This window comes from Ciona robusta, chromosome 14, assembly GCF_009617815.1.
Source record: "Ciona robusta chromosome 14, ASM961781v2".
Lineage (NCBI taxonomy): Eukaryota > Metazoa > Chordata > Ascidiacea > Phlebobranchia > Cionidae > Ciona > Ciona robusta.
The window spans coordinates 1,949,259-1,969,123 of record NC_143248.1 but is presented as its reverse complement, the minus strand read 5'-3'; the positions used below and the strand labels follow the sequence as shown (position 1 = coordinate 1,969,123).

At 39.2% G+C, this 19,865-nt stretch overlaps 1 protein-coding gene across 1 annotated transcript; it reads right to left on the bottom strand.

Annotated features, from left to right (window-relative positions):
• Positions 1–104: 104 nt before the first annotated feature.
• LOC149724845 (uncharacterized) lies at positions 105–11,650 on the bottom strand. Its single transcript, XM_089892139.1, has 6 exons — positions 11,377–11,650; positions 10,054–10,319; positions 5,749–5,938; positions 4,219–5,424; positions 2,854–2,913; positions 105–1,420 (listed from the first exon to the last, which is right to left on the bottom strand). The coding sequence occupies exons 2-6, from the start codon at positions 10,249–10,251 to the stop codon at positions 1,242–1,244; spliced, it is 1,833 nt and encodes a 610-aa protein (XP_089748265.1). The 5' UTR covers positions 10,252–10,319; positions 11,377–11,650; the 3' UTR covers positions 105–1,241.
• Between the last annotated feature and the right edge of the window lie 8,215 nt (positions 11,651–19,865).

The following is a 19,865-nucleotide window of genomic DNA, read 5'->3' as shown; positions in this document are numbered from 1 at the left end:
CTTTACACTCTTAGCGGACCACTGTACAGTTGTACCTGTTCGTCCGGTAATTGGCTTATTCAGTCCTACACTACTTAATAATCGTAATAGTTAATTAAGACACGTTTTTGGATGTAATTTTTTTATTTAAAACATTTCTTTGCCATGACGTCACGAGGATATACGACGTAGCAGCGCGCCACCTCGCGGCCACTCTGCCGATGCAACATAAAATCTTGATTCGAAAGTACACGTATACGTAACAAAATATTTGATCGTTCTACTGCAATAAGACACAGCCTATATTGAAGAGTGAATGCGAATTTGGCCACAAATGCGACCAGTAGCCGCAAAACAAAAGCAATACAAAATACGGAACATGTTAGTATAGGGAACTGGTTCGACGCTCGTTGAGACACCGAAGAGCCAACAACAAGCGTCAGTAAAGGGTGTTAGTGCGGAAAACAGCTTCTCAGATTCATCGCAGAGTATGCGAAAGTTTAGCAAGAGAACGAGGTAGCTTTGCAGCCGAACCTCGAGCCCTTTTGTCTGTTGCGGAAATGCAATACAAGCGAAAATAAAAAGAAATTAAATAAAAAGTAACAAAAACAATTTTGTTCGTAAAATCTTTACAGCTTAAAGAGAACAAAGATTTGCGCGTATAACTTGGGCGTTAGTGGAAAGTTTCAATGTAACGAGTAATATTCACAATGTTGGGCGGTGTTAGCATAAGGCATGATCGCACAGAGCCATTTGCAAGCGTGTAAAATTGATACTGTCAGAGTACGGACTTTTTATTAATCTTAATAAGCTGAAAAACCTGTTTTTTGCATAGGCTATAGTATTGTATACCGATAACTGTGTATTGCACTGCTAGAAGCAGCGTACACGTTTGATTTTTGGCGAAAGCACTGAACGCTAAGGCTTAGAAGAGATATATGATTGGTACAACAGGGAGTCGTGTAAGTGCAGTGGGCTCCACGATCGAAAAAGTAACAGGAAAGGCACGTTGGTGCTCAATAAAGTTGTGAGTACTTGCAGTCACAGGCGCCGGACTGGCAGCCTAGTTTGTTGGTTAGCGAGTGCAAAAAGGCGAAAAACATGATACTTCCGCGGACTATCACGACGGTATGCGGTTAGTGCGTTAGTCCTTCGCTCTGTCATGGACATCAGTCCAAGTTATCACTTAGAAAGCAAATACTTGTGCTTCGCTTGTTTTCCTGAGATAAATATGGGAAGACCATGTCGCCAGACTGTTCTTCTTATGCCTGGTGTCGCTTCATGTGCAGCGACAGGTGGTCAGACCTCGAAAAGCACCTTCCGCACACCAAGCACTTAAATGGCTTGGCACCGGTGTGTTTACGCATATGACGCGTGAGCTCATCCGATCTAGCGAACCTCCAGTCACAGCCCTGCCAGTTGCAAGTGTACGGCTTTTCACCTAAAACAAAATTTCAAGTTAAAATAACTGTATAAGTTACAGCATTTTTATTGCTATCTTGGCATAAAGGTATAGTAGAGTGGGGTAAGATGAAACATGTTTTCATTTACTTGTCCGTCTCATAGTAGTTAACAAAGATTCACAGAATTATATAACCGTAGCTCTAAAACAGCGTTGTTACAAAACACGAATTCCTGTGTTAACAGTATCCCATTTACCCCATATTACCATGTACCCATTTATTTGTCAGGTGGTCTCTAAACTAGCGAGAAAACAACGCTAAGTTTCAGTCATGTCACTTTGGAATGTGCGCTTCAGCAAGTTTCTACCACGGCGGCGAAGCCATACGGCCGAATTTAAATCGTTTAGCCCATAGCTAATCACGTTTCAATTCATGCCAATGCCACCGTATCGAGTTTTGACGTCATTGGCCGTTCTAAGCGACGTGAGATATATTATTTTGTTTTCTTTTACCGGTAAAGGTTCGCAATGGAGCGGGCACTTTTCCTGAAACACTAAAAAGGGACGACAGCCAAAATAATTCAATTGCTGGTAGAAAATGCACCGCCTACGCGATTCAATTGACAATAAGGAACATTCGAACCTTTTAATACCCATAGCTCTGGAGCAAGCAAGTTACAAACAGCGAAATGAGTCATTATAGGCTATCGTGTTTTCTTGTCCAAAACGCGAAAACAAGTCGAATTTCTGTCTCGCATTCAAAACCAGTTATTTGGGTTCCCAAATAACAGCATTCGACTGCCTACGCCCTTTGCGAAAAGCGATACTGTTGCTGTTTTTACCGTACACATCTGTGCACTTCTATATATTATTCTGAATTAAAACACCGTATAGTAAGAGTAATAACCAACATTGTCATTTCCAATACGTCTTCAATAGCCGATATTAACTTTTAATTACTAGGACAATAAACAGCGGTTTAAGGAAACTGAATTACGGTTATAACTAATTAAATCTAATCCAATTTGTAACAAAATCATGACCTTGAACCCGTATTAGTTTTACGGCATCCCCTTTAATGTGGGTTGAAATGAGCGCATATGTATGGTCCCTTTATACGCCACTGTTCGCCCAATTTATATTGCTTCACCCCGGAAACAGTGTGGAGACAGGGAGCCGCTTTTGTTACGACTATTGCGTAACCATAGCGACTCAATACCCAATTGAAGAGTTCATATGTAACAAAACCGAACTGTAGGTTTTGCCATATAATACTGTGGAGTAGGGTTTAAAATAAAGAGAACGAAAAAAGATCTTTTAAAATAACAAAACCGAACTGTAGGTTTTGCCGTAATACTTCGCACTAAGATTTAAGAAAAATAGAAGAAAAATGATATCATTTTCCCATCTCTTATATGTATTCGTGACACACTTATGTTTTTAAAAAGTTTTAAACGGATAATTCTTCTTACCGGTGTGTGTTCTTTGGTGAGCTTTCAGATGTGAGCTTTTGGTGTACGCCTTAGTGCAACCTATGCGGAAAAGTAGATTTAAAAGTCTCGTATTTTGAATTAAAACAGTCTATTTTAATGTGAATTTACTACGTTTGCAAAAATCTATGTTGTACTATTGAGCACTGTTAAAGTAATATTTTGGCTTAAACTTGAACTAATCATTAAGGATAACCATAAATAGCAGTCGTACTGCTCTCTCTGCTCGAGCAATTTGCGAAAATGCAATCATAACAGCGCATATAGGCGTTGGCGCAGTTCGTTAATTTCGGTGTTATTTTCCGAAAATCTCAGTTGCAAGTTTTTTTCCTCGTACGGTCGGCGGGCATACCCAAAGTTTGCTTATCGCCCAGTAATCGGCAATGGCTCTGGCAAACACCTACTGCCAAAGGGAACGCGTGCTCACGATTTCCGCATATAGATTCGTCGCCCGCAGCGTAATGCGATCTGATGGCCTTAATGGAACTACGGCGCAAGTTTTTTTTCACAAAACTCATTTCGATCGGATAAAGTAAACGTAAACACGCAACGGTTATTTTTTCTTAAACAGCACCCTCCCAAATCAAATCTCTCAAAACTTGTTTGTTGCTCTCTTGAAAGTTATGCCACAGTTTCGCGATATTTATCTGTACACACTGCACGTCAGTTCAAATGTTTATATAATCTCTAAATTTAAATATTGTTTATCTTCGTAACGCCAGGGCAACATAAACAACAGCGCATCCGAACGCATCAATCTTAGCGGTATATGTTAAAGGTTACATAAACCTTAACCGTATACGTTAAGTTTCCGGGTTCCGTAAATCGCATCGAAAAATAGGTTCCGTCCCGTTTTCAGGTTATTTTTCAGCGCAGTTCTCCGCACGCAACATTTAAACGCATGGCTGAGTAACAGTTAGAACTACAACCCAACCTTGTAGTGTGGTTCCCATTATAGGCCTAATAAAGTCTATCGACTGTCCAACCGCAACGATTACATTAGAGTCAGCATGGCAACGTTATTTCTGTTCGAAATTTTGTTTACTGTTGTTTTGGTGCATCGAACAGCCACTGAGTTGCAGTCGGGCGTAACATGAAAATAGTTTTTGGTTCAGTGAGTTTTGCCTACACAGCTCTCACGCCATTCTATTGGTTTTATCCCTGTTTTGACTGCCAAATTTTTAGTAATATGTCATTATTGAGTATAAATGTAATGAAAAAAATGTAACTTGCTTTATCCTCGCGTGGCCGAAAACGACAGTCGTTATAACACGGGTGATCATACACCTCGTGCTAGTTTACGAGTTACCATGCATGTTACTTTGTGGGTATAAATATATATCATACCAGCGTGGGTGCATTTGTGAACTCTTTTCTTTTCGAGATCGGGATTGTTTCGTCTGCTGTACCTCGGCCTGTACGGAATTGTACCGTTCACTGCCAGTGGGTAGGGGGGTGGTACAGACATTGCCAAATATGGGTGATTTCTTCTGTGCAGTGGGATCTCGTGACTATGCCTGCGGTTCTCGCTGTTGTGATGCATATGGCTATGCTGGGTCATATGGTGGTGTACGGCAGGGCACTGTTGTTGGATTATTGTATCCGTTGAACTGGTTTCTAATATCGATGGGAAGTTGATTTGGCTCGGTGGGAACAAGGGTTGGGGGTTTCTGGTGTAGCTATTTGAGATGCCTGTCGTTCCACACGAATAAGCTGGGTTGTTAGCGGTGTATTGATCATCGGGGTATAACTTCTCAATTTTGGGTGCGATCATACCGTTCATGGGCATGAAACCGTCGTTCGTTGGCGTGCTGATTGCTCCAACCTCAGAACTGCATCTTCTAGCGTTAAAGGGGGACGGTGCGGGCTCGGAATACATCATCATGTTGCTGTCCCAGCTTCCTAATGGTTGGGTATTGACTTCAGTTTTGACTTGGTATTGCTTTGTATTAGCCATGTTCACTGGCGAGCATGGCTGTTGGGCCATCTGCACAGGCGGTGATCCAGGGTTAGGGGAAGTAGATGGAATAGAACATCTATCGGTTGTGAGACTAGTTGAACGTGTACGTTGGTACGCTTGCATCATGGACTCGTTTTCGTCGAGGTTTGTGATAGTAATGGACGGAAGAGATGCATGCCTTCTCTGGTCGTAGCATACCACTGACTCGGATTCGGAAGGGATCCTCGCTCGGGTATATTCTTCGTGGTGCATTTGTGGATAGGTGTGTGACGTCACGGGTGATGACGTCATTGTCGGTGAGGACGATGGGTGTAAGATGGCTTCTGAGTTTTTGATGAAACTCGAAACAGGAGGGATGTTTAGCATGCTGGGGCTTCCCGGTGGTGACGTCATACCTGCTGGTGACGTCATTGCGTTTTGTGGGATGACGTCATGCGTTGGTGACGTAGGTGAATTGTGGTAGTGGTGATTGTTTTGTTGCTTCACCACAACGTTGAAATTGACGTTAACGCAAGCTCCGTTGTTGGTATCTATGTTACTGTAGTTGTTCGTTTGTTGGTAAATGTTGTTCGAAGCGCTGTTTGCTTGGTAACCTGGAACAAAAGGTTGTTACGTATATTACACATAGCTCATTTAATTTTAAAATCTAATAAATGTTTACAGTTGATATTGTGCACGATTTCAAGAATGTAATTTTTTTCAAATATAAAAGGGAAATTTTCTTTAAAGTTTATAACAAAGTTATAAACTGACTTGTTTAATTGTTTAAAACACGATAAGGGAATATTGACGTCAGTTGCTAACGGGATGACATGTTATCTCATATTACTCTACGATTTTCCCACATTTTCTTCCAAAAAATGTGTAAATTTACCCTGAATTGGGAAATGAAAAAAGTTACAAACTGTCAAACTAACCTGGGCAATTGTTTCTAATTCCAGGGTTCAAGATATCGTGAATGTCTGATGCACTTTCTCGTCGGAAAATGTTCGGGTCGGATGAATACGTGGTTCGTGACGTCATTGGAGGCGGCATGATGACGTCACCGGTCTTTAAACTTGCCGAGTTGTCCAACTGCTGCTCGATGTAGAAATCGTTCATCGCGCACTAAAGAAAAACACTGGAGGTTAGCGTTTAGTAAAGTTTACGCTATTAAGTTTACTTTTGCCGAGGTATGGGGTATTTTTATGATAGAGCTGTTTGCTTTATAGCGAGCCCCAATGAGATAATTACGGATTGTTTGTACTGGGGACAGGCGAATGGATCGCGCCAAAACACCAGCAACGTTTGATAAATTACTAAACACCGACGTGTGTGTTTTGTTCGGGGCTTACGGACTGGTAGGGTCCTATTCTATGCCAGCCGTTTTAGAAGGACGGCAGTAAATCTGTTTAAATATCAATGTTTGCTCTGCCGGCAATATTATTGCGTTCACATCAAAGCTATACCACGGGAATGAATGGCGAAAGGGAAAAATGGTGGCGTGACCGCACGGGGCAAAGTAAATTGAAAACTTTTTTAAGAATCGTTGAAAATAGAACTCATGACACAAGCTATCGTATCAATGCTTTGTCGGCCAACACAATTCTAATGTGTTTGCGCGAAAATTAGCGGATGTGTACAACTGAAATTTAATTTTTCCGTTCCAACTTTTCAGGAGCAAATATTATATGTTTATGTGATCATTGGAGCGTAAAATCCGACGAGAATTGTCATAAAACAACTGTACTGTTGCGCAAGACAAATTGATGTTTTCTATTTATATTGTCCAGCTGAAAACGCTTTATAGGCTACAGCTGCTGAAGGCATGCCTGCCTAGGTGGTCTACTCCCATATGCGCTTTGTAGTTGATTAAATACGTTTCAGCGCGAAATGTTGGAACTGATTACGGCATGGAATGTAGCTCTTGCGTAGGCAGAGAAGTACGTCACATAAACTTGAAATTGTGTATGTTCTTCACTTGTGAGTAAATAACGGGTTTCATGTACTTGGAGGAGAACGCAGCCATAAATTACGTGTAGTTAAAGCAAACATCAAACGCGACATAAAACAACACTTAGCGTAGAAAGTTACCTCGCTCGTTAACAACGCGGTGTATAACAACGACATCTGTGGTTCCATGGTAAAACATGCACTAATGACTAAGCATTAGGCAGTTAGGCCAAATGAGCGGTTATTCGTTGCAGGTTAAATAGGTTCCAGCGCGGGTGTGTTTAAATTAAAGCATTTTTCATGATCAATCGCGCGATTTTTCCTCGTTATTTATCAATCTTTGTCGAGTTTTTTTCTTAAGTGGCACTCCACGCGTGTAAGCGGCCATACACAGCGCAAGTAGTTTGGACGAGGGGAACAGCAAAGGGGGCATACAACTATCATTAGCGAACAAGGCGCTCATTATTTCCCCTGCTCCGCAAAGCAACATACAATGCTACCAACACGACTGCGCAACATACACTTACACAAGCCAGTGGAGATAAGGAAAACAAGAGCTACGTGTTTGGTCAGGCGGTGCTAAGCCTGCCGCACAGCACGCTCTGCTGCGTCCAGGCCTTCTGCTTTCTCTCCGTTGAAAGTTGTTTTCGACAGCAACTTGGATCTCGGTGCTTCAAGCAAGCATTGATGCTGGTACCGCCGTCATTTAGTCTAGATATCGACATGCGTTGCCCGTCATACAGAGCACCAACTGCGCATTCCGTAAACTGATATTTTCTGTACATTTTATGTCTTCAGCGTGCCCTCACTGGCAACGTCCCGGGGTAAAAGCCCGAATGTGAAACGAACGTAATTGTAAACGATGAAAGCTCGATAAGATAAGGTTCGTACCCGCTTATGTAAACTTCGTCTCATCCGCTTTAACCGCCGATATAGACTTGTGGAACACAATACACTTACTGTAACCAAACGTTTCTAGTGATTTAATACTTTCGTGAATCGGATTACAACGAATCATATTAAGTACAATGCACTGCGTTTATTCGCGTACAGATTTTTACTATAGCCGAGTTGGTTGCTTAATCAGATGTTAACGCTTACAGTTACGCGTACATTTTTGCCCTTGGCAATAACCGTGGCTGCCGTTAATCGTTTGAAACTTGGCAATCAAAAAGCCAGCAATCAGGGTATGGCCATATCTTGGCAAGCTTACTCTGGTCATTTCGGCAATAATTACCGACAACGTTCACAAAGCCGAAAGGACTTATAAGCAGTTACAAGCGACGGCAATTATCGCAGTTTAAAGTCGATATGGTTTCGCTCTGAGCGCCGCGCGAGAAAAACGATTATTTCGCCACAAGAGCGTATGTTTTCCACGAAACGCTTTTAGCTAACGGTAGTTGAGTGAAGGCTGCCGTTTCAAAACCTTCCATTTCTTAGACCATGATTACAGCTATGGTATGGAGTCAGTTGTGTAATAAGCGACTGTGGTACCTCGGTGTCTGGATTGATATATATGTGCTGTTATTAGCAGACCAACGCGACCAGTATTATATTTTACACTCACATAGCCAGATCTCGACCATGCTTTAAGCAGAAGATGCGGTTAGGACTTTTTTCCTGAAAGATACCGGGCACGTAATAAACGTGTTCGGGTGGTCGATGACTTGCGTTTCCCAGACTTCTTACAATTATGTGGTACAGCTTTAAGAATGACTTTTGATAGCACTTGTTGGGAAAAAGTCACACCAACGAATTTACACGCGGGTTCTTTTAAGATTTTCGAAATCCAATTTCCCTCATGCTTAAATTTACTTTCCTGTCTCAGAAAAAAACGGCGCGCTTTGATCTACGAGCTTCAAACAAATAACGGCCGTGACTAACCACGCACCGCTACATGCGACTTTCATGTACACCTCAACAAACGAAAAACAACCTGCTCAATAAAAGCATTGCTCAAACCAGTTTCCGTGCCCTGTCGACTTAAAACATAGCAGGAAGCTACGGATTCGCTTCGGTTGCTTGTTACTGTTAACCAGTCCACTTTTAACCGCAAAAAAATAAAAGAAAAACATGACCACCGGTTTAGCTACATTTTCCGTAATATTTAACTGACCCATAAAGATAATGTAAATCGTTTATATAGTAGGATGGGAGAAGATGGGACACCTTTTTATGCTACTTTCTCGTCCCATTTGGTAATAAACAGAATATTTAAACAATTATAAAACCGCATCTTCAAGGCTCCCGTGTAGATCGTATTTTAATTGTTTAAAACACGATCAAGATATTTGGATATTATGTGCTAAAAGTGTCCCATCCTACCCCATCCAACTATATTGAAAAACATAGACCATGTGTCAGGATTCAACTACATATGGATACACAGTTACATAATGATGTAACGCGTAACGTAATTGCGAAAGTATGTAAAACGGTCTTTGAAGCGACGCCGTACTCTGTGTAATTTCGTTCAGTACGCTTGTTACAACCGTACGTGCCGAGCTTTCCACCCACCATATCATACTGCTACCATTCGCGCGGCGTAAACGTTCAATATCCCAGACAATAACAGGATAACGACTGTCGGAAGACGTTCTGTTTATCTTCGCTGAGTAATTTCCTAACCGACCACGCTTGGGTACCCTGCCTGGGTACCGCGCAAGGCACATGGGTTAACCCCTGCATAACCCATGACCCACCGTCGCCACGGCTCCGACATGCGACGTCGAGCTGCGAAACGCGACCCAATTTCAAACCGAATTTTATGGTCAAGTGGAAAAGGGGTGTTACGGCTTCTGTGCGTGCTGAATCTTAACTTTGAAATTCGAACTTGAGTTTATTTCACATTTATAGGTTACAGGACATAAATAGCTATAGTAGAATGGGGTAAGATGGGCCGTGTATTAATTATTTCGAAAGAAAGAAATATTAACATAACTAAACAAGCGTAACCGCAAAGAGCGTTGTTAATTGTTAAAATACGATCAAGAAATAAAGTTTTTTTTAGGTGCTAACGGTATACAGTATTAGATACAAATATTTTCGAAAAATGGTCCATTTATAACCAATTAAAATAGATTGGTTATTAAGTATACAGAGCCCTGCTGTTCTTTATGCATTAGTAAAATTTCTTTTTTATTCTTTATGGATGAAGGACCTGGGATTTAGGCCAGATTTTGGCCCATTGTCCCAACACCCGGAAAGCTTAATTCAGTTAAGTAATAGTAAAATGGTATATAAAAGTATAAAGTGCCCCATTGTTCTTTATATAATAGTATACCACCTACCTCAAAATTGTCAATTGATGCGTCTGAGATTGTGTTTTGTTCGAACGATAAAAACTCGGGCGAGGAGACGGGCGAGAATGACGACGCTTCGGAGACAGAAGCGGCCTGTTCTAAGGATCGGGCGGAGTAGAAATTCTCGGCGGGAAATTCGCTGCTGAAGTTCGGCGACGGGTAGTTCAGAGCCACGGCAGCAGCCATTTGCGTTCTTTCCTACGTGCGTGTAAGTTGCTTTGCACGGTTATCAAAGGAGGTGTCAGCTTGAACCTCTGCAAAATAAATAAAAAGATAAAAAAAATTAAAAGTGACCAGTAAATTGATACATTATAAAAAAAAATAATAAAATAATTTTCGCTAATAATTTTACTCTATGTGGCTTTTCCTATTCGCTGCTAATACATATCTTCACAACTGCCTAACTACCTCACGCTGTACGTATGATTGACAACTGTCGTCCTTGCTTACAGTCGACATGATATTTATATACTCCAGCCTGCACCCGGTCACAATACAATATATACGAGCGAAGTCAAACGGAGCGTTTAATTAAGCTCCACACTCTTTCCTTTCTCTGCTCGTCATTATATTTGTTGAGCTCTTACCGCAACCACTTAAACTGACACATGAGCAAATCAATCGCACCGGCATCAGGTATAGCTCCTATATAACACCGACAGTCCATGTCACCTTTGCAGTCGGAAAAAGGTGACCCGGAAAGCGTCGCTTGTGCCAACAAACCGAAAGCTCTGGAATACGGCCTTTTAACGCCGCTTTTTAAACTGTTTTACTCTTCGCTTAAAATAAGTCACTCTGGGTCAATTTTCCCGATAATTGAGCGGCGGATTTGAAAAAATGCATATTTTGGTATCAAATTTAAAGCGTGGCATAGCTTCTATATAGCTTTTATACCTTACCCAGAGTACAGTTTCAAATTAAACCACTGTACAATTACAAGCGTTTTAAACCAATTTTCGCGCTAAAGCACACACGCACGGGGCCGTAGCCACGTCGAAAATCTAAAGCTCTTTTGTCCCAAACCAATCAAATATTAGTTTTTTAACAACAGGTCTCCGCAAATCGCGAATTAAGGTACATTAAGACGTTGCGGACAATGAAATCGCGTTAGTTAATGTTTGCTAGAGATATTTTGTCGGAAAAACATATCTGTAAGAATAAAACAGGTCGTTTTATCTTTCAAAATGACAGTTTTTATTGAAGAAACTTAAAAAAAAACACGAAAAATAAAGAGATTTTTAAACTGTCCGAAAAAGCACAAAAACAAAAAAAAACTAAAATAATTTTTTTGGATAAGTTTTGTTTTCTTACCTTGCTTGCTTGAACAAGTGCAAAGGTTTTCACAAATAAACGATGTTTTTCGTTTCTGTCGTTTGAAATCTCGGCTTTTCGTCCGGGTCTTGATTCGCTTGTATATAGGAGTGTATTCGGCCGACGAATTGTCAGCTTCGTTGAAAAATATGGCGAAAATTCACTTCGTTTTTTGCCCTTCGGCAGTCGACTTTACAATGGCTTTGGCAAAAAGTGAGCCAAAAGCCGGTCTAAAAAGTTTTCTGTATAAACAAGAAACAAAAATTGGTCAATTTAAATTTGAGTTAAGTTTTGTGTGTTAGAAAAAAACGTGGTTTAAGTCTGTACCCTGCTATAACAGTATATAACTAGTCAGTTTGCCAGCGCCAAAGCGAAATCCTATTACGTAGATTAAATCGTTCGGAGATGACTAGCTGTCTGAAATCGCGAGGTTAAAAAGTTCAAAAACATGACATCTTAAACACCATACAAATTATTCCAATCCCTATAATTCAATTCAAAGTCCAAACAACAAGGCCAATTAAGAACAAACATACCAAAACCGATTACATACGTCCTAACGTGGCTTTCACACCTTTGACCTTTTTGTACGTCAATACTTATTTAGATTTAGCCTGGTAATTAAACACGCCGCGTCGCCTACGATATTTATTCACAAGCAGACATGTAACTTTGCTGCTACCAGCTAGGCTACCGTAGCGCAACTGCCACGGATGCGTGAGCTAGGAACTCAAAATAAACTTGACGGGCAAAGCTCGGCGAAAGGAGAAAAGTGAGATAACTACTCCTTCATTCTCTCTTAACTTTTGTCCCTTTTTTCTTTCGCCTTTCGCACGAATTTCCAGCAAAATCAGCCAAGACTTTGAGCATTTTTTTGCAGTTTTTGTAAAAAACTTCTCACGCAAAAACTCGCTGTGAAATTTATATTAGCTGTAAAATACCCAGACTAAGCGCTGTACGGCTGTAATGTTTCAAGTTCAAAGCTGATTTTCTATATACACACCCTATTTTATAGATAGATTTCCTTGCACTATATTTAGTGTAGCTTTCTTATCAAGTCGACTTTTTATTCGTTTTGAGTCTCACGCACATTCCAAAAACTGGTTACGCTTAACTGCATTCTCTTTCGATTGTGACGTCACAAACGGCGAGTTCACGCTATATGTTATGTTGCTACGGTGCTGTATTCGCAAAGTAAAGTAACGTAAGTCCAATGCAAACACACGCCTGCCTTTGACCTTAGCTGCTGGGCTAAATTTTAACACAAGAATTCATATTACTGTATATGATAAGTTAAAATCTTACTGTGGTTTTAATATTATATACATACATATTTATTACTGGGGGTAAATTGGGAAACCGTTAGCACCTAAATACCTTATTTCCTGACTTTTTTGGTCAAATAACAACGCACTTTTAGAGTCCCAGGGTAACAATTATGTAAATATTTTTTGTTTACAATTAAACGGGACGATAAAAAAAGAATAAAAACACGTATTTATGTAATTTCTTACTTTATCCTCGCGTTGCCGGAAAACAACAGTCGTTAAACACAGGTCTCCCATCTTACCCCACATTTCCCATCCTACCCCATCCTATTAACTTTAGATTCCTAAACTGTCGTCAGTTGTTATTTCAATATTATATAAGGAACCTATAAATTTCCGTAACTTGCCCTGAGCTTATACTCGTATACAGATAATTGTATTTCTGGCAAACGGCATGGGAAAAATATAAAGGATAGACAAAATGAAACATATCTCATGTTTTGTGAGACAAAAATAGCTTTTTTATCTAAACAGAATATGAAAAGTACCAACAAGCTAATTTACATAATTATTTTTGTTCACTACCGGCACGATGTTTCGATGTACACTGTTAGATATATATACAGATAAAGTTTAAAATACAGTGGGTATTATTAGTAGACTATAAATTGCGTCAATTACTTGATTCAAACATTTTGTGTAAAGTTTCGGTATTAAATAAGTTTGATTGAACTTTTTTTAGAGTGATAGTTCAGTGTGCGTACAGGTTAAAACCGTATATATATAGGCTCTTTAAAATTCTATGTATATATGTTGTTATTATTACTAAAAACAAAATGCAAATGAAAATCGGGTTTACCTTGAAAGCCGTTACTTTTGGATCAATTAAGTTTTAAGTATTGCCAAATATGTGCATTTTCTGCGCTGTCCAGTCGGTATTTAACTTAATTCGCTGGGTTTGGCGTTAAAATTGCATTGATAGCCTATTAAGCCGAAAGACGTCATTATAAAAAGTGTAATTTAAAAGTGTCGTTTTTGAGCGTGAGAGCTTTTTTTCTATAAATACCGCATTACGATATACGGCTATATCGTCGCATATTTATCGCCAAGTATAATGTCTCGCTGCGTCAAAACGAATTAAAAATCTCACGTTTTTAAGTGACGTAACCATACATATTCAACCCGCAAAAGCTCTTCTCCAAACGGAGCCATTTGAAAGCATTGAACTTGAAAGTAATGTCGCCAACTTAATTTCGGTACAACTTCAAGTATGACGCTGTTTTCAACGCCCGAAAGGACGACAGAAAAAGTCTACGAGAATAGGACGTTCCTGTCACGATTTTTTAACGAACCGGATTAATTAGCAAACGTTGAAACGACAACGATAACCAATATTTCCGCTCTATAAACCGCCCGAAGGTTTTAACCTTAGAAAAGGAAGGCTTGGTTTGATATTTATAAGAGTTTCCAGCCAACGTTATAACTGATTTTCTATGTAATATTTTCATGGCATCTTTAGTAAACAATTAAAACTTGTTTTGCATCCCATAGTAGAGCGGGGAAGATGGGACATCCATTTATTTTATTTTCTTGTTCCATTTTGTCTATTTAATCTATTTTTCTGTCCCATTTGGTAGTAAACAAAAAACATTCACAAAATTATAGAACCGTATTCTCATAACTCCCATAGACCGTTGTCATTTGTTTATAAAACACTATCAGGATATTTGTATAGTATCTACTAAAGGTGTCCCGTCTCACCCCCACCCTACTGTATAGGTAGAAAAAACGCGTGCCGATACTAACAACGAGCGTATGGAAAGTAAAAGACGTGCATGCAATATTAGGTGTATCAAACCGCATACAAGTTTCTGTTAGATTTTGGTTGGTCGTTTTAATTAGCAAAAGCAATTACAACACGCTAGCTCTCACGCGATTTCGGTCTAATGCTGATGTGATAGTGTTGTTTTTTCGGCATTGCCTTAGCATATTTGTTCGTTGCGGTTCCTCGGCAATCACGTTTGCCTGCGATCGGCGAAACATTGGAGAAATATCAAGACACGGTTCTGTCCAGATTGTCACGACCATTCTCGCTGAGAAGCTTTTCGGCAAAAATGCAGAATCATCTTGGATGTGAAGAATATTTTTCATCGCTCGTTTTTTCGTCGCGGTTGCTTATCACCCACGGAATCGTAGATTGAACGGCAACGTTAGCAAAGTCCTATTGTATTGCAACAGATATCTAACTGTTCGCTTAAAAATCGTGCGAGATTACAACAAAAGCACTCGGAACAATTATCATGCACGAAACTTTAACCCTAAACTGCGGTTACCTATGCAGACCATACCGGATCAAACTTGAAACAAAAAGCATGTCAAACGCAATCCTTTCCTGTAGCGGCATGCAATTAACAAATCAATAAGATGGGACGCCGTATCCTTCTATTTTCTCATCGCATTTAGTAGTAAACACAGAAAATTTAAATATTTATAAAACAGTACCCTCACGACTCTCATAGACCGTTGTTACTTGTTTAATTTAAGTTATGTGTTAACGGTGTCCCATTTCCCCCCACCTTACTATAATATGCTAACGGTATCACATCTTACCCCACTTGATTTTATGCTCCAGAATTTCGTATTGCGTAACTTGATAAGGTAAACAATAATCAAGTAAAAACGGAACTGGATTCCAGAAATGTTTATTCACTCATCCTTGGGAAAATACCTGGTTTACTGCTTGTCATTCTACTACGTTTTTTAACTTTCTCCTTACCGTTAATCATTTAGGGAACGACTGAGTCACATGTTGGAACTTTAACTTGCCAGTTTAACCTTCGTACAGTGTGCATAGATGTATATTACGTTGGACAATCTGTTTTGTGTCATAGTACTGTGGGGTAAGGTGAAAACCTTTTAGAACATAATATCCAAATATCCTGATCGTATTTTAAACAATTAACAACGGTATATGAAGTCGTGGGGATACGGTTTTAAAATTCTTTGAATCTTCTTTGTTTACTACCAAAATAAAATAAAAAAGGGCGTCCCATTTTCCCCACCCCACTATACAATATACAAAACAGAGTTTTATCCCATAATATTACCGTTAAGTTCCACATTTGTTGATTGCGGTTTTAACAATTGTCAACGTTCTTTGAGGACGTGAGGATACGGCTATTTAATTCTGTAAATATTCTGTGTTTTAATACCAAATGGGACGACAGAAGAGAATGAAAACATGGACAATCTTACCCGACCCTATTATATACAATCAGAACTGAATTGACTTGAAGTGCTTATTTAACGTATTTGGGGCAATCCATCATGCTCGTATTACTATGCGTAAGACATGCGGATGTGTACTTGCCTACGTGACTTTACAGTCAGGCCGTTCTACTAACACACCGGTCAATCCTCATTTCCCCTAACCACCGAAGATAATTTGAAAAGTTTTTTGGAGCTCTCACTTTTCTCGCGAGCGCTCGCTTCGCCAGCTAAGTTACTGGTATTGCTGATGTATTGTGTTTACGCCTGGTTACTACACACAGTACGAAAGTCCAATGCCATTGATAAAAGGATTGCGCCATTGTTGTTTGTCTAGTGTTAAAAATACAAAAGCGTAATCCGTTACACAGACGTACAAATACCAGCTACTTGACCTTAGCAAATGACGTTGAATTGAGTAAACTTGTTAAAGTAATGAGTGTTTGAACATAGGCGGCACTACGTTTCCAATTAGCGGCGTAGGGTAAAATCGATGTCGTTTTACGGTAGGTGTTAATCGGTTTAGCGGGAAAAAACGCTGAAAAAATGACGTAACTGATATTCGTGACTGCAGTAACCTTTATTCGAATTCTTATGTTGCCTGGCCAACGGGCAGGTAAAAATTAGGTGAAAGGCGATCACGAACACGACGAAACCGTAGCGGAAAGATTACGTGGCCTGTTGTTGCTATAACAACGCTGTCACGTGCCCCGGCTTGCGTGAGATCCAAAGGGACGTAAAAATAGAAAGCAAACACTCGCTCGCTTTGTTCGCCTCCATGCGTGGGCGACGCTCTGCTAACGGTCACTCAATCTGACATCGCATATCAAACTATTGTTCAACTATCACGCTACGACTGGTTAAAAAGTGACGCTAGAAAAAAATGCAAAATAATAATGAGAAAGACGTTTTCAAACCGTAACCAAATAGAATGCTTTTGAATGGGCTTATCACAAGTTGAGAAATGATTGGAAAAAGTGTCATCATCCAGACAATAATTTAAGAATAGAACTTACTAAGTGTTTGATTTACATGGTCATAAGACCTAGACATCGCATATGCTTAAAAACCGTAAATATTTGCACCCGGCACGCACGTTCTGGAAACCCCTGTTTTGTATCATGTGTGTGTCGCAAATGTGTGTGGCAATTGATAAATATATGATGTACATTGTCTAGAATGCCGTCTTCTGATTTAGCATTATAAATCATCCATAAATTATTTTGATTTTTTAATTTTGCTTAACGTTTTTAAATTCGATAGAACACATAAAAAAAGTGTGCATAAACTTTCTTGCGATTTAGCATTTTAAAAACATCACTATTTTGCTTTTTTTTATATTTTGCCCAGGGATTTTTAAATTCATAATAAAATTCAATACAAAACATCATAAAACTGTGCATAGGCTTTATAACAAACGCCTAATAAAACAATTAGGCTCAAAAACTAACCAAGATGTGCTAAAATACCCCAAAACCATATAATTAAAACGGCCAGAAAATCTTTTCAACAATTAAACTATTACTATAGTGTTGTTAGGTAAGATGGAACACCTTAAGCACATTATATCAAAGTATCTTGATCGTGTTTTAAACAATTAATAACGGTCTATGGGAGTCGTGGGGAGAAAAAATGGAATAAAAAGGTGTCCCATCTTTCCCCACCCTACTGTATTACTATGGATATGGTAGGTTGGGGGAAGATGGGACACCTTTTCATTCTATTTTCTCGCCCAATTTGGTAGTAAACAAAGAAAATGCAAAGAATTATAAAAACGTATCTTCACGACTCCCCTAGAGCGTTGTTAATTGTTTAAAACACGATCTCTTCATTTAGATATTGTGTGCTTAAGGTGTCCCATCTTCCCCCACCCTACTGTATGTAAAATTTCCAGTGCATCACATTTTCTTGGTATAATATTTGCCCCAGCAGTGTAGTTAATAGAGCTTTAAATCTTCAAAGGAAATCTCTTTCGCTGCGGTTTACCGACTTAAAACTGCATTTGGTAGAAAATTTAATTTTCACCTTATATTGCATAAGAGAGCAAATACCACCACACGCAACAATGGACTTCAAAGTAAAATGCAGTTTGTCATAAGCAGAAAATAATTGTATTGGAAAATACACATAGAGCAAGGTAGGGAACAAATTTTCAACTATTTTACAGAAAAGTGTGAATTTTGAAACGTTTATATTCACGCAAAATTCCGTTTTACAATATTATAAAACTAAGAAATCGCATTTTTAGATTTTGCACAACATTTGCCGAAACTTGGTCATATAAGTTATTGATTTAGCGGGAAACATGAGCCTTAATAATGCCTTTACCAGTAAGGCCATGGCATGCAGATTTATAAGCTCTCAGTTGGGGCAAATGGTCTGTGACCTTCGTACTTTCATTTTAATGAAAATAATGAAATTATTTTTAAATTATAAAACTTTGCCCTATTGGACTGTCACTCTATTACGTCATAATGACCAAGCAAAACGTACAAGCGTCAAATATGTTTGCGTAACCACGCATAAGTCGGTTAACAAAAGAACGTAGCGTCAATATTAGTTCGTAAAGATTTAGACAAACTTTTTTTGTTTATTCGATTTAAGTATGGACTAAAATTAGACCCGTATAAAGAAATCGGTTTGGTGACCGTTTCCGTGATTTTTGTGCGGTAAAATGGATTTTAGGGATGCTAAATAAATATATACACCTTTGCTTGGACGCCTATGTATTTTGTAGAAACTGTCTATATGTTTACGTATTTCGTGTTGTATGTGTGTTTTAGGTGTATAGGGTACTTTTTGTGTATTTACTCGTAAGCAAAAGTGTAAACACACGACTAAATTACATTTTTAATCTCCTAAAGAATAAGATAAGTCCGTAACGTGTGAAAGTGAAAAGAGAAAATGGAGTCAAAAGGAGAATTTTCCTTTCATTGTGAACGTTACGCCGTGTGCTTGTGTTTTAAAACCAATGTTTGCTTTTGAAACCCGTTCTCTTTAGGCCCCAAAGAGCCTTCAGCACGTTACCCCTTTGCAAAGCCTTGCGCAATATAAGATCCAGCAAAAGTGAAAAACCGTCGTCATGATTTATAATCATGAATGGCTTTCACTGAATAGTGCAAAAAAGGTGAAAGAAAATAAACCAAACAGTAACGTTTACATAAACGAACAAAGAAAGTGACTTAACCGAACTCTTTGAAGATATTTTCAGCCTTTTATTGAACAGTTGTTGAGATTCACGACTTCATTTAATTCTCCATACCTATTTTTCTTTCCCAATTACTTTTTAGTTGGCCATATGAAAACTCTATAGGTTTTACCCACTGCGGTGCGAACGCATAGAGAACAAATATAAAACTTCCTGCGACTCACACCTGAAGAGCTTTCGGATGTTTGCGTTATGTTGCGAATAAATACTTGCCCAGCTTCGTAGACCGCATCAAAGTATAGTTTCATCACGGCAATGTGTTTTATCGACTAGATAGGAGCTTCAAGAGCCCGGAAGGCCCACAGGAAGCTATAAACGCAAAAGATAAGCCAATAACGCAACTACATCGTGGGTGGCATAGTCACACTGCCCCCTAAATTTGACCAAAAACTTGAAGAATTTTAAGTAATTGATCCAAAAATCCGCTAAATTTGTGACCCTGTTATGAGTCACGTAAACCCCCTCAACAGTAGCACGCAAGCTATTTAACTGTAATTGAAATAAATGCACGGGTATATAGGGGTGGGTGAAGACGGGACAGCTGTAGAACAAAGTATCCAAATATCCTGACCGTGTTTTAAACAATTAACAACGGTCTATGGGAGTCGTGAGGATATGATTTCATAATTCTTTAAATGTTTTTTTGCTCAGTACCAAATGGGAATTGGATCACCTTTTTATTCTATTTTCTCGTCCCATTTGATAGTAAACAAAGAATATCCAAAGAATTATAAAACCGTATGCTC

Excerpts from the sequence above, each read along its gene's own strand:
- LOC149724845 (XM_089892139.1), bottom strand. The coding sequence starts at position 10,251 with ATGGCTGCTGCCGTGGCTCTGAACTACCCGTCGCCGAACTTCAGCAGC. Across the intron at positions 2,914-4,218 it reads TCACAAATGCACCCACGCTG|GTTGCACTAAGGCGTACACC; the intron begins GTATGATATATA and ends TTTTCCGCATAG. Across the intron at positions 1,421-2,853 it reads TCACCAAAGAACACACACCG|GTGAAAAGCCGTACACTTGC; the intron begins GTAAGAAGAATT and ends ATTTTGTTTTAG.